Here is a 15,248-nt window from a genome sequence, read left to right as displayed (position 1 = left end):
TATGATCCATTAAGTTCGGTTAGGAGAGCCTTTTAAAGCTTGAAACCCCTACTGTTAGTTTATTTTTTTGCGTATTTCGCTATATCTCGAGAACTTCCTCGGCGAATTTAAAAGTTTTTTTTTGTAAAATTTGTTTACCTAAAGAAAAACCAAAGCAAAAAATAAAATCTAGTGTATACTTGCTATTTTTTATTGTAAGGTAGTATATAATTTTTCTGTTGTTCAAAACCTATTGCAAAATAAATTAATAAAATAGCATCTGCGTTAATGATAATTTGGCGATTTTTTGACATCTCCCGAAATAAAATAGTATTTACATTTTTCTCGTATGATGCATGTGTACAGAAAAAAGGCTAGAAAAATAAGGAAAAAAAAAGCATTGAAATAAAAATATTGATCAACACTATAAAAACTACGAAGTTATAAGAATTTTATTGCAAAAACTGTTGGCGGTATTGAAATAAAGTCTCAATCATATTATTTTCTTCTCCATTAAGAGTGAGTCCATTTTTAAAGTCTCCCAAGGTTAAATATTGCTTTAGACGCTTGGGAATGTCCAACCTTTCGATTCCGGTGGGCAGTTGAAAGCACTCCTTCAAACTGCGCCTAATGGTACACCTGGCGAGATGCTGTAATGATCTTGGCCCATCCTCTTGGCTGTCTGGACCTCTCACCAATACGTAGTACCATTCCCAGGCTTTAGTTGTTTTCATCAGGGTGTCTAAATCCATCCAAGCGAAGCTTTTCTCGAAGTCATCGAAGGTCAGAAAGGGATCCGGAATGGAACTCCATAGAATAAGAAGAATAATTGCGTAATCAAAAGAGGGGTGCTTCTTTCCGTAAAAGAAGCCCATGTAGAGACACAGTACTTGGTATGCTCTCAACTGGACCGGGATATTGTCATCTTCTTCTGCTAGTTCATTCAGTTGTTGCCGTACAATTTTCTGACTCAATTCATAATCAAAGCTGAAAAGAAAAAAATGAGTTATAATAACTAAATCAATAACAATAATGTCTAAGAATCAGCATCATAAAAAGAGAATCCTTTTAACGCTATGACAGTCATATATGCAGTAAGATTACTTTCTTCTGTGCATTGCAAAATTAGTTTTCCAGTGTTGTCAGATACGGGAAAGGTGCTTTGGGTCAAAATATTCTTTCACAATCATCCACCCATAAGAGTTGTTAAAAAAATAGCGATATTTTTTTTAATACCGAAAGATAGATGAAAGGACATTTTGTGTTTATTTGTATTGCATTTGGATTTTCATTGTTGTCATTTTATCTTATAACTATGAAAATAGCATTTTCTGAATCGTCATCTGATTTAATACTGAAAATCAGATGAAATCGCCTGATTTAATACTGAAAATCAGATGAAATCGTCTGATTTAATACAGAATTCAGACGATCGTCTGATTTCAGTAATCATCTTTCAGTATAAAATTTTCTGATTTATTACTGAAAGATGATTTCTGGGACAGGTTTTAACCCAATATTGACTGCGAGAAACAAGCACAGATTCTGCTGAGACGAATAGTAATAATTTATGAAGAATATAATGAGGGAAAAAAAAACCCAGGAACATTAGTAATAAGGTCGGTGGGAAAGAAAGGAAATTGGAAAAGAAAATTTTAAATGATCCCTTGCAAGCTACGTCACGGGTGGTTTAACCAATTTGGTTCTATCCGAAAATGGTTTCAGCATGATAATATACCCAAACCTTATCACCCTGAATAACGTTTGTTCTAATGATCGAATTTTCACGAACTAAGTGACAATCGTAATGGTTCCTAGGGGTGACCTCAACTATGCCTATTAATTAGCTCCAACTATTAATTAAATTATGAAATCAGACACATAAACCTACTTTCTCTGAATAAACATAATTTTTTTTTACATATTTGGAATCCTGACCCTTGAAATAATGAGGGTAGACAAAATTTCGAAAAAATTGGGTCTCAATAAAGTTTTATATAAATGACAAAAATTTAAAAAAATGCCAAATTTCCTCGCCATAAAAAGTGAAACAATTGAAATCAATAGAAACTAAATGAATGACAAGACTGCAAGACATCGAGTGTCTCTATTGCTAAGTAACCAAGAGGAGAATTTTTGGATCAGCTTTTTGGTTAAAGAAGGCAGTTTTCTTTTTAATCCCTTTAAAATAAAATTTGAATCGGTTAATAAATTGTCAATCATTGTCAAAATGGGTGTCGTTTTGGACTTGATGGCGTGGGCACCTTATTTGGACTTTTCACACTTTTCAACTGTGTTCAGGAGTAGTAGTAAATAGTGCGCATGCGTCGTCTTTGCATGTGTTGCTATAGCGACCGCTGTTTGATTTTTTGAAAAAAAAATTTTTTTCACTTTAAACAACTTCTATCAACGTAAAAACCATAATTACAAAAATAGAATTCCACATGTCATAAAAAATCAGGCTAACATAAGCATTAATAAAAAATCGTCAGAGCAAAATCAAATAAAAAAGCAGACGATAATTTTGGAATTTCTTGGAGTTGATTGTTTTCCCCACTAAGTTTTTATTTTGTGACGTTTTAAGAAACGTATATTAAGCTGGAATTAAAAACCGAAGAACAACGATTAGAGGACAAATCAATTGATGCAGTTTCTGTTTCCACTGACTAGATGTTTTTTTTTTTTTCGTTTATGTAAGTCTATTAAGCAAGAAAAAAAAAATATTTGACCAATGGGTAACCAGTGATTGCAGTGATACAACCACAATTTCCTTCCTTTCGCAATTAGTTATGATTTTCCAAGATTTTAGAACCTAAACGTTGAATTGATTATCTGACATTTTTTAAAGCTGTTTTAACGTTATCTGTATGAAAATTTTGTTCTAAAACCAAGTTTATATAAGTTATTATAAATGTATGAAGAGTTGTAGGGATAATTGATTTTAATCCTCAGACTCTTTTAGATAAGGGAAAGAAGAAGGAAAAAAAAATCCTGCAAAAAATTTTGAGGGCCTTATAAAGATAGCGATTCTGATGTACAATCAGAAGGTTTTATAAAATTCACGGTATTTCTTTTCAATGAAATTGGAAAAACTGAGTGGTATTTTAAAAGCAAGGTGTTCAAAAGTTCTAAGTGGTATTTTAAAAGCATTTTGATATAATATATATAGGGGGGGGGGTATGTAGGGAATAAACCAACTCGTAAATTGGGCTAAATTGTTTTTTAAATGATTCACTGAAGGATTCGCTGTTTGAAAAAATGATTTCAAATATTTAGAAAGATTCTTTAACTATGTTGATGTATGTTAACTGTGAAAAATATAAAAAAATGTCAATATTTTGATTCAAACAAAAACATATTGCAGTTTGAATAGCATATTGAGTTTAAATAGCACGGTTACAGAATTTTAAAAAAATGTTAAAATATAATAATTCATAATAATTTTGTTTTCGGCTGCTTACTAGGGCCATGGTTTTTGCTTTATATGACTACTTTGGTTTAATGAAACAATTATTAATGATCATTAATATTCTAGTTTCCTTATTACGAAATATTAGACCAATGTTTATACATTTATAATTTCTTTAAAACGTGCGTTAAAATTTTTCTTATAGGTTATTTAATTAGAAAAAAATCATAATGGTAGAAAAAGAACAATTTTTGAGATGATAATTCTAAAAATAGCACAAGTTTGGAATCCATTTACAATATTTCCTTTTAGTAACTGTTTAACAAAACAAGGGAAATCTAGCGTTTTCCTGATATAGCAATATTTTTTTTAATTGTGCTTAAGTTGAGAAATAATAATAACAACTTTTTAAGCAAATATTTTCAACTTTTTAAGAGAAAAGGGCAACTTTCCTAAAGTTAGTAAGCAGGAATAACTTCGAACGTCAAAATAAAATTTTATATCCATAGTTTTTTTGCTCATTTAAAAAACAAAGCAAGGTATATTTTTTTGGCTGTGCACACATACGCTATAACTTTTCATTATTCAAATAAATAAGAAACATTTTTCGAAAACAATAGTATGCTTAGTAAATAGTCAGCTGTTTTGCATCGACTAATTTTGTGTGATCAACAGAATATTTTTAAATTCGTATCAAGATTTAATTCTCAGCTAGCTGGCAAGAATTCTAAGTTTTCTTTCAATAAAAACTTAATAATAATTTAAAAAGGAATTTTATTTTAAAGAAAAACATAAATTAAAGTACTAAAACAATTGATTAGTATATTAATGGAAAAATAATGTACTTGGTAGCGTAAAGAATAAGATTTTGAGAAATATTAAAAAAATGTAATTAAATAGTTGGAAAATTAATTTTGCGAAACAGGCGCAGAGAGGTAATTAACAAATTCATCTTAAGATTAAGACGATATAAAAGATGTTGAGAGATTTTAAGAAGCTTGAAAAAGTTGACCACGTATTCGTATTAATGATTTTAAAATATATATTGAAGAAATTGATAAATATATTATTCCAAATCTATGCTTACGTTTGTATATTATTGAAATTGTATCAATTATTGAAAACTAACAAATAAAATTTAAAAAAAGTTGAAGTATAATCTCATTCTATCAAAAACATGCCGTTATAAATTCAACATTCGTTAATGTAATGTTTCTTTTCAACAAATGTTTTATTCAAGTCTTTTTATTAAATTACGAATAAATTTTTAAAAATTAAAAAAGAAACATCGTATTTTATAATTTAAAAAAAGGATTAGCAATCGGTTTTGAAGGAAATATGAATGAAATTTCGCTCTACGAGAGCGTAAGTCTAATTCCTCGTAACTTAACCACTTGAAAAGATTAATCGCCCCCTTTAAATATTTCTTCATTGTCACCAAATTATTTTTTTTTAATAATTAATTTTAATATTTCTCCGCTTCTACCAAATAAAAACTGTTGAAACTTTAGATTTTGCAATAGAAAAATACGTAGATTAATATGTTATAAAAAAATTATACCTCGTAATTCAAAGTGTTTTCATCCACAATTAAATTAAATAATAAAAAATAATTGTTAGAAATATTTTAACATGAAATTTTCTTTGGGTAAGTGGGTTTTATAAGTGAGGGCAATTTGTTTTGAATTGCTCAATAAGTTTTAAAAATGTGACTAAAAATGCAAAAAGTGAAATTAACGTTAAGGTGTCCAAACTTTGGATCGTTCTCCTGACCCAACTACGGGGACCATATTTCACAGATAGCTGTTACCCTCTATATTTTGAAGGTTAAAAATCCAAATATATTAAAAAAAAAATTTTTTTTTCAGAAAAAAAAAAACGTTTTTGTGTCCGATTTCGTAACTTAATTAATAGTTAGCACTAAATAATTTACATATCTGAGGTCACCTCCAGGAACTATTAAGATTGACACTCAGTACGTGAAAATCCAATCATTAGAACTACAGCTTATCTGTCTTTGTTGCAAGTATCCAATTGCCTAGCGAAGCTGGACAGCATTCGCATTTCAGCTTCATTTTCAAATAAAAGTTTTTATATTATTTTAATTCTCTCTTTGCTTTTACTTACATCAATTATGATTGATCAGATTTTAAAGATCTGTCTATTCTTTCTCCTTCAGAATCCTAATAAACGTAGTACTTTTATCACACTTTTGCAAGAATTATAAAAATATATAATATGTATCATAAAGAAAGATAATTTTTGCTGAATTCTAATTCAGAACAAAGCAAATGAGACATTGAAAATAATTCTTTAAGTTGGGAAGTAAAATGCGACATCACACGCTGTTTTATCACTAGTCAAGGAAGTAAAATAATTAACGTTCAGACTAGTTTGATTTCCTGATGCTACTTGAAGGTGATTTCAATGATCACCTTTTAACTCCGCTCAACATTCGCTTGCGATCAAACAGAAATTTTTAGCCTCTCCTTCTTCTGCAGTTATTCGTTAGATTAAGATAATCCATTTTGTTTATTCCTCTCTTAAATATTAATTTCTAACCTTTAACGAGCGAAATTTTTTTTGACATCAGTTTTGGAATGAATTATAAATTCGGCCACTGCAAAAATTACGAACAGCTTTTACAGAACACTCCAATGTCACTGATAAACGTAACAAATAATAATAGGGAAAGTTCCAATCGAAGCACGTTATAATTTGTAGCAGATCAAAAAGAGATATCAGTACCGTTATTGCAAAAAATTATAATAAGAACATTAGGGCCATTAGTTAAATTACGAAACTACGCTATTTATGAGAATTAAGATTGTGATTGGTGCGAATCCTGACTCTTGTGACAATATGTAATGACGTAAAGGTAAAAGCCAGAAGGGCGGGTAGTAAGGCGAAATAAGAAAAAAAAGACATTAAAAGACAAAAAAAGACAGACTGTATTCTTTTGGTCACCAAAAATGGCTATGGACTATAAAAAGTTACAACATAAGTATTTATTTTCATGAAATGCATACTGAATAATAGATCATGAAAAGATCTGTTGATTAATTCACAGTGTATTTCTGATGAAACATTCGACTATTCATTTTGTAACTCTCAATATTCCTGATAAATTGCAATCGACGCTCTTTAAAACAACCCCATCTATGCAAGGGAAAACGGATGTTATAGCGCGAGGTTCAATTTTAAGAAAATACTAGAGTAATTTAAACGAAAAGGTGCAACTTTAAAACAGTCTTTCAATTTTTGCCCGTTAGTAAAAAAACTCACCCAAGTGGACAAAAAAAAGAGTGAATAGAATTTTCATACAATAAAAGTATGAGTAATATAAGTATTCCCTTTCATAAGAAATTTCCATAAGTTGTGTAGGTATCTTTTTAACCTATTGAATGCATAGCGGACTTCATGCTGATTTCCATCTGGGGTTGCAATATACATTCTATATAAGATGACGGGTACGGTTCGCCACAAACTTATTCCCCCAAAAATTAACAAAAGGCATTGTAAGGAGTGTTACAAAGGAATACCTGCTACTAAATGATGGTCAAGATGACCCACCTAACAAGCTCAAAATGTTTCCCCTACAGAGTTACAGAGGATGACTGGAACGGTTCGCCACAAACTTATTTCCCCCAAAATGAACAAAGGGCATTGTAAGGAGTGTTACAAAGGAACACCTGCTACTAAATGATGGTCAAGATGACCCACCTAACACGCTCGAAATGTTACCCCCCAGAGTTACAGAGGATGACTGGAACGGTTCGCCACAAACTTATTTCCCCCAAAATGAACAAAGGGCATTGTAAGGAGTGTTACAAAGGAACACCTGCTACTAAATGATGGTCAAGATGACCCACCTAACACGCTCGAAATGTTACCCCCACAGAGTTACAAAGGCTATAGGGTTATCCTTTTTAAGGATATGTTCTGAATGCAAAGTCATAAACTTCGTCCGATCTAATATTTTAAAATTAGTTGCATTATTTATATTGTAATTAACTAATTGTAATTATTTAAATTATTTCCGTTGTTTATGACTATGATTTAACTATTACACCAACAAATTAGTTAACAAAAAATGATTTATCAATCGAAAACAAATTAAAAAGAAAAAAGTGCATTAACATTTAATTACATTTGTAATTTTACTCCTTTAAATTCGTTAATGATGAGCAAGACATTTTATAGATGCATTTTCATCATAATGACATGAAATGGTTTTTGCTCCGCAAAAACATATTGAATCAGGAATAATTTGTGATTTACATATTGATTCTGACATAGATTTGAATTAAATCATGAATATAAATTTTCAGTATACAAAAAATTAAATTTAACTTTATGATATTAATTTAATTTTAATGATAAAGCACAAGGTATAAAAAAAACTAAAACAAAGGAAGGACGTAAAAGAGATTGATTTCTCAAATTTAATGTTATTCTATAATGACTTTGAATTTTAACAAGTCTTCTGATTTTTCTGCTTTATTCCAAGGTGAAAAATTAATTCAATTTTCATGATAAAGGAGAAGGGATGAAAAAAATTAAAACAAATGAAGGAATTAATTTTCATTTTAAAATGACTTTTAATTTTAACAAGTCATCTGATTTAGTCTAAGATAAAAATTAAGTTTACATAAAAGGAAAAATATATGTATTTACACAAATTAATATATATGTATATATATCTTCCAACGTGCCATATTTAAATATGTTTCTTATTTAACGAAGTATAATCTAAACACATCGTTAATTCTAAAGTAATAACCTAACATTTATTGTATATTAGAGTATATTGTATGTTATACATGGTTATTATTATTTTTTTTAACTTAACAATGTAATATTATTTTTCGAATTATAGCTATTCGAAACAAAATTGGATAGCTAGATAGCGAAAAAGACTAATGAATATTTTAAAAAAAATTTTGAAAAACCTAATCATATTGGGAAATTATGTTATATACTTTCAAAATATTTAAAAAATTTCAAGTATGAATTGAATGAAATATATTTAATGACTTCAAATTATTCTAAAAAAATATAGAGAAAACAACTTACAAAAATATCATTAAATAATATCATCTTAGAAATAAATATCATCTTAGTTAAATGTCCATGAAATATAAAACTTTATACATGTGAATGTTGCAGATCTGGACCTAAGAATGTGTTTTATGTTGATAATTTCTGTTTTTAAATTGATCTTTAAAAACATATTTTTCAATATTCAGCACTAAAATATGACGAAATTAATTAAAATAATTGAAATATTTTAAAGCTTAAATTTTGTTCTTACTGGAAGAATTGTTTGATTCACATATCATTTATATTTTTGTTTATGAAATAATTTTTTTGAAAAGAGAATAAGAAAAAAAATTATTAAATTGGATTTAATTTTCTTCAGAAAAGATTAAATTTTTGAAATTAATAATACTGTATAAATTTTAAATTAATATACTAAAAAAAAAAAAAAAAAAAACCACAGCTGTCAACATGGAAAGGAAAAAATTTAGTTGATTACAAGAAATAGAATAAATTCCCGAAATTGTTGCCTAATGTACTAAATATGTTACACATAGGGAGTTTTAGGGATTTTTATAGTCATCAAAATAGTAAAACTGCAACACTTTTCAGTTATGATTGATATTAAACATACTTGAAATGTAACTATGTATTGTGTTTATTCAAAATTTCGTACATAAATAGGCATCTAATTCATTAAAGATAAGTAAAAGATTTTTCAATAAATTTAAAAAGAGAGCCCTGAATAAAAATAAACTGAGCATTTTAGAGCAAGAAAAGTTTTAAACTGATTTTTATAAATGAGATTCTTTTCATTATGTATTAGTAATACTTATTTACATATTCAAGCAAGCAAGCAATCTTCTATTCAAAAATTATATTTCATTAGTAATTTTTTTAGGAAACTTACTCAATTTTAAGGAATTTTTTAAAATGTACAAAAACAAGAAAATTTTTTATTAAACCAGTACACCAAGAGGAACTGGCAAAATCAAGTAAAGTTAGCAGCTATGTATTCCTGATTAGTGATTAAATTAATTTTCTTATAATAGTTCTCCTTTCAAACAAGTTATTGTTTAGGAATGTTTTAAATTCAGGTAAAAATAAGTAGACATGGATAAGAATGGAAAAATACTTACTCTTGCAAAAACTTCGCTGTATGCAATAAATACAATCCACCCATGCGCCTCTGATATTCATTAAGTCTTCCAAAATCCGTGATTAACTTGAAACTCGTAGGGTTATTCATCAAACAGCAGTGAGATAAATCACCGTCCATAAAAGGTTTATCTTTGAACATCCTTAAAATATCAACCCTCATTTCATTAGAAAGTTCCAGAAGAGATTTCAATTCCTCGGGATTTTTCAAATTGATAAATACGTTGAACAGGTGACGCATGAATTGTTCTTCGATGGAGCAAAATGGACCAAACGAAATTTTGATTTTCGAGCATGCAGTAATAAAGAATCTGTATTCTTGAGGCGACAAATATTCCATAGTTATGCTTTTACAAAAATTAATATTAAGCTACGGCACAGCGCTGTAGGTTGGTTATCAGCTTTTCTTTCCAATTTAAAGGAATGATAGAGCAGGAAATGCAATACTCTGGTAGCTTAAGTAAGTTCAGGTGCAGAATGTAAAAGAAATGGCACAATTTGGTTTTGACATGAAATGATTGATTTGACTGAATGATTCACCAGGATGTGCAATGCACTAACAATAGTTACATACGGTTACTATTACTGTAAAAGAGTGCAATCCTTTCTATTCATAGAGATGATGTGTTTCTACCCAGTGACCATCCTTCGTTTTGTGACCACCTCTATGAATCTACTTAATGATAAAGAAATAGATTGAAATGCCATTGCTGCTGCTCTGTTAGCAATCTTTTTGTTCTAGCACATGTTCTTATTGTTTCCTGTCCCTCTCGTTTCCTTCTTTTTTATAGTTTTGTTATGATTCAAAATCTTTTTATACTTTTTGCTATCAAAATTTATAAGAAAATAATAAATGAAACATTATAAGAAAATAAAAGTTTAAAATATATTATAGGAACATATCTAATCAAAAAAATATTCATTTTTCTTTTTGAATCTGTTTTTTAACACTAGAGAAATTAATTTTCTAATTTGCTTCAAGTATGTAATTACTGAGTTAAGTTGAAAGCCTCACATTTTAAGAAGGAAAATGTAAGAATAGCGGATTCTTTAATAATGATTTTAAAAAGTAATGATTTAATACTATTCGTACTTTGTGACGTGACGCAGAGATGGGGAGGTATCAAGTATGGCAAATCACAATTAGACATTTTTGTGTGAAAGGTGATACCTTAATATTTGTATACTTTGTTTTGCAGTCCTCCGAAAGTAAAATAGGTTTAGGGGATAATTTTTATAATTTATCAGGAAAATTTTTTAAAATTGGGGGAGTGAAGTCTTCTTATGAAGAAGATATTTTTGCAATCATAATCTATATTCGCGATCGCAACGCTCGAGTACGCCGTCTAGCGGGAGCCTGTAAATATTGGACATTAATTTATCACGTTTTCATTTAGTTCCATCAAAGTCATTGACTGAATCAGACGCCATTTTTTAGCAGCAAATAAGAAACAAAATTTCCCTAAGGAAAAGGCCGAAGAACTTGAAAAAAATCTCCAGAATATTAGTAAATCTTTCAGGAACAGAACACGCCAAACATTTGAAGAGAAATTCCTCAATAATTTTTAATTTTTATTATCAACAAACTTGCAACTGATGACTTCCGATTTCGGATACTGTTACAGATGTGTGTATTAAGGTAAAATGCATTTCTTCTGTCTTCAATTCATTACGAATTAAAGTGAAGTCAACATTGCTTTCGTCATTCCAGTGAATAAATATGAATTCAGAACATACAGAATTGTAATAGTTATAGCATATTCTTCTTCGTTATAGAATAGTATATATTTCTGTATCATATAATTCGGAAAACAACAATAAAAAATTATCCAAGTTACTTGAAATAGTGCCATTTGTGCTGATTCTTAATTAATTTAAATCGTTTTCTTGGTAAGTTTTTTTTAATTTTGAAAGAATAAGTTCAACTAGAATTCAGCTATTCTGTTTTTAGCTACATATTCAAATTCATATCAATTATAAAATTTTGCTGTGTAGTATGTTATCTAAAAGTAATGAAGGGATAAACTATGTATCTATTATTTGAGAATAAAGTTTTCAAACAAGGAACTTATCATTTTGGTATTCTCCGGGAATTATAAATCAGTTAACTGCAATGATTTTTACAATAAAAAATTTGCTTGTAAATATTTTTTTTTCATTTGATGATGGTTCTCTACAGAATGGTTTTTTACGTCTGATTAAGAACTATAAGAATAATTAAAAAAGAAACAATATGAAAGTTTTTATTTCAATGTAAAGAATTCTTAAAATCGTTTTTTTATTCTAAGAATTCTTTATTTTCCGCTTTTTAGTTTATAATTTTTTGATAAAAATTGTTCTCAAAATACTTTTTCTGAAAAATTAAATGGTATAACATTATGTGTTTATGTATACTTCTTGTATATTCCAATGTTTGAAGTAATATGATTCAGAAAAGTATGGAATAAAAATTCGGTACTTAACGTATTAACGCCACCGCCGCTACAGATTTGGCGGTTTTTAAGTGCCGCCAATCTACACTTAAAATTTTTGCGACAATTCATAAAATAAAACACTTTATTTAAAATCAAAATAGTCAATCGGATTTCGGTGGAAAATGAGCCGATATAGAGTTTAGCATAGATTCAAAACAATCATATCGCCATATGAACTCTGATAAATAAGATTCCAAATGAAATAACATTTCCAAAACGTACGTTTATTAAGATAAAGTTTTATGTTGTGGGAATTGGTACATTTTCGTTTTTTCGGTAAAATATTTCCCTCCTGAAAAAATAAAATTGCATCTTGTTTTGTTTTTGGCAAATCCCAAAGACGAATATTCGTAGCACTAAAAATGGCGACAAAAAAGAATTGTTTTTTGTTTTTGTTTCGTCAGCATTCTTTATTTTACGTTTCTTAGTTTCTAAATAATGATTTTTTGTGAAACTTGAAATTTTTTGATAAAAATTGTTGTCAAAAAACGTTGTTTACAAAATTAAATTTCATAAAATTATGAGGCTTACGTATACTTTTTGTTCATTTTAATTTTTGAACTAATATGATTCTTAAAACTATAGAATGTAAAGTTTAAATGGGCCTTTCATGTTATATCATTACATTTAGTAATACTATTTCTCGGGCATTAGGTTTTAACTCTTATAAGAATATACATATTTTTTTCTGTTAATGTACAAATATTTTTCCGATGTGTTTTGGATATTCCTTCTCTAATAAAAAGAGATACCATTTTGTTTTCGGTTGTACAAGAAAGAAGATCAAGCATTTTTCTTTTTTAAATTTAATAAGCCACATTAAAGAAGGAACGTTGCAATGCTACACGCTACATTAACGACGTCTCCAGAGTAACTGAATGACGGTTCATATGGAAATCGCAGGTAAGCGTCTCATACAACAACGCCCCCTATAGTTCGTTGCGATCGCGAATTATATAAAACGCTAATACGTACGTATGTATGTATCAATAAAACCGATGATATTTCTTTTCTCGCGCTGGCAACAGTTTTCATTTTTAATCGATTGGATTCGGCGCGCAAGAGCACGTAGTGAGCAACCAGATAACAATAACCAGAGTGAGCATTATCAGGTTGTTCAATTCAGAATCATGCACTAAAAACATGACAATATTTAATTTAAACTCAATTAGGAATTAATTAATTAATTGAAGTGAGAATGCTTTAAAAGGCCGCTGTTGAATTGATATTTTTCTACTGGGAGCTACCTAAAAGTCTAAAAATCGTTTAAGTGCTTGTATTGAATGCATTGAATTTTTTTTATATTTCGCGTTTATTTATGCATTGAATTTTCACGCTTTAAAATGCAGAATATTAGTGAAGCAATATTTGATAATTTATTTTGCTAATATGTTTCTTATTTAGCTAATGTTTTGATTTTTTCACCATGTACAATCTAAATAGCTAATATACTTTTTTAAAAGCCAATAAGAACATTGGTAGAAATCTTCTACATAAGTACAATACTGTGTCTTTGATGATAAAATATTATGTCCTTGATGATAATATATTATGTCTTTGTGCTAGAACAGTGGTTCCCAACCTTTTGTGGACCATCGCCCCCCTCTTGGGGTTGGCAGACAGCTATCGCCCCTTTCTCTTTTTGCTCAAAAAACCATTTATTGTTGCTTGTGAGCAACCAAACACTGATAATATGCCATGTTATTTGATTTTAATTTAAATTGTATTGCAAATAAGGAGGCACATTTAACCTGTCATTTTTATTAATTAAAAAAAAAATGTGCATCTTTTTTTTTTCAAAAAGAAATGATATTTAAAACGGAATAATCAAAACAAAAGTGAATTTTTTTAAATTCATATTTTAATGTAATCAAGAAAAAGTTAAAACGTTAACAACTAAAATTTGAGAAAAAAAATGAAGAGGGAGAAAGTACATTTTTGCCACTTCAATGACTGCCCTGTGCTTGGTGTATTTCAAGTTAAAGCTTGAATGTCAGGTTTTATGCTCGTCAGATTTAAAAGCGGGTCTCCTTTGAAGAAAATGTCCAACCTATCTCTTTGCTTTGTGAGCAGCTGGAAGACAGAACTAAATCTTCTCTCCACTAAATATGTTGACGGGAACGAGATGAGAAGCGACTCAGTTTATTTCCACAATTGTGGATAAGTGTCCATAAGCTTTACCCAAGCTAACTCGTAACCGTATTTTTAAAAGACGACTTTAGCCTCACAGTCATACTTCAAATCTAAAAACTACAAAGAGGAAGTGAGCTTATCCACAACTTCAAAAGAGATGGGATCGAAAATCCAATCCAGAATTTCTAATTTCATCAAATCTTTAAATCTTGACTCCATAACTGATCAAGGTGATCAGTAAAATTTAAGATTTTATTTTCGAGAATCTCGATATCTGCCATTGAACACTTAAGGGTTAGAAATTGCATTAGCTCCTTGCGACCAATGTTTGACTTGTAGATATCAAATTTGGCGATGAATGAAGATATGATTTCCTTCATTTTATTTCCTTGAAGTTTTACGTTGAGTTTCATCATTTTTTCACAACTATGAGTGAGGTACGCAGTTTCCAACTTGCGTTGCTTCAAACTCTCACTTAAAACAGGATCAGTGGTGTCGAGAAACTTAGTAACCGAATCCAGCAATTCGAAGAAACGGCTCAGTTTCCAAGACAGTGTGAAAGCCATCTCACAGCTGTATGTAGGAGCAGGAATTCGAAATCTTTATCATTTTCATGGCAAAGTTCTCGGAACAAACAGTTATTAGGAGAATTAGCTTTTATTTTATTGATTCCAGAAATAACCAATTTTTCGCAGCCAAAAGTTGACGATGAATGACATAATGAATGGTGAGATAATTTCCGGTACTACTTTTTTAAGGTGACCCAGAAATCCAGTATGACAACCAGACATGGTTGGAGCACCATCTGTTGCACAAGTACTTACATTGGGGAATTTCTTTTACCTCAAAATAATCTTTGACCAATTTAAAAATCGATGATCTTTTTGTATCTGTGTACAAAGTTCTTGTAAACAGCATTTCCTCGTTAATCTCCTTACTCTCATTTATGAATCTCACGTAAGCTAAAACAGCTCTGTTATCTATCACGGTTGATTCATCAATCTGCAACGTAAATTTACCTTCTTTCAGAAATTTGATGAGTTTTGATTCAACGT

At 29.4% G+C, this 15,248-nt stretch overlaps 2 protein-coding genes across 2 annotated transcripts in view; both read right to left on the bottom strand.

Moving 5' to 3' along the window:
* The window catches only part of LOC147802204 (uncharacterized), a 45,498-nt gene that overhangs the window by 2,297 nt on the left and 27,953 nt on the right, over positions 1 to 15,248 (bottom strand). The window lies entirely within an intron of this gene.
* Positions 414 to 10,253, bottom strand: LOC147802205 (uncharacterized). Its single transcript, XM_087153637.1, has 2 exons — positions 9,568 to 10,253; positions 414 to 966 (listed from the first exon to the last, which is right to left on the bottom strand). Exons 1-2 carry the CDS (start codon positions 9,924 to 9,926, stop codon positions 432 to 434), a joined length of 894 nt encoding a protein of 297 aa, XP_087009763.1. The 5' UTR covers positions 9,927 to 10,253; the 3' UTR covers positions 414 to 431.

This window comes from Parasteatoda tepidariorum, chromosome 10 (genome assembly GCF_982258835.1).
Source record: "Parasteatoda tepidariorum strain Cologne lab strain chromosome 10, Ptep-v5.0, whole genome shotgun sequence".
Classification (NCBI taxonomy): Eukaryota; Metazoa; Arthropoda; class Arachnida; order Araneae; family Theridiidae; genus Parasteatoda; species Parasteatoda tepidariorum.
The sequence above is the reverse complement of the archived record's forward strand: the minus strand, read 5'-3'. Positions and strand labels throughout refer to the sequence as shown.

Coding starts and splice junctions, on each gene's coding strand:
- LOC147802205 (XM_087153637.1), bottom strand. CDS start 9,926: ATGGAATATTTGTCGCCTCAAGAATACAGATTCTTTATTACTGCATGC. Junction 967..9,567: donor ACAGCGAAGTTTTTGCAAGA/GTAAGTATTTTT, acceptor TTTTCTTTTCAG/CTTTGATTATGAATTGAGTC.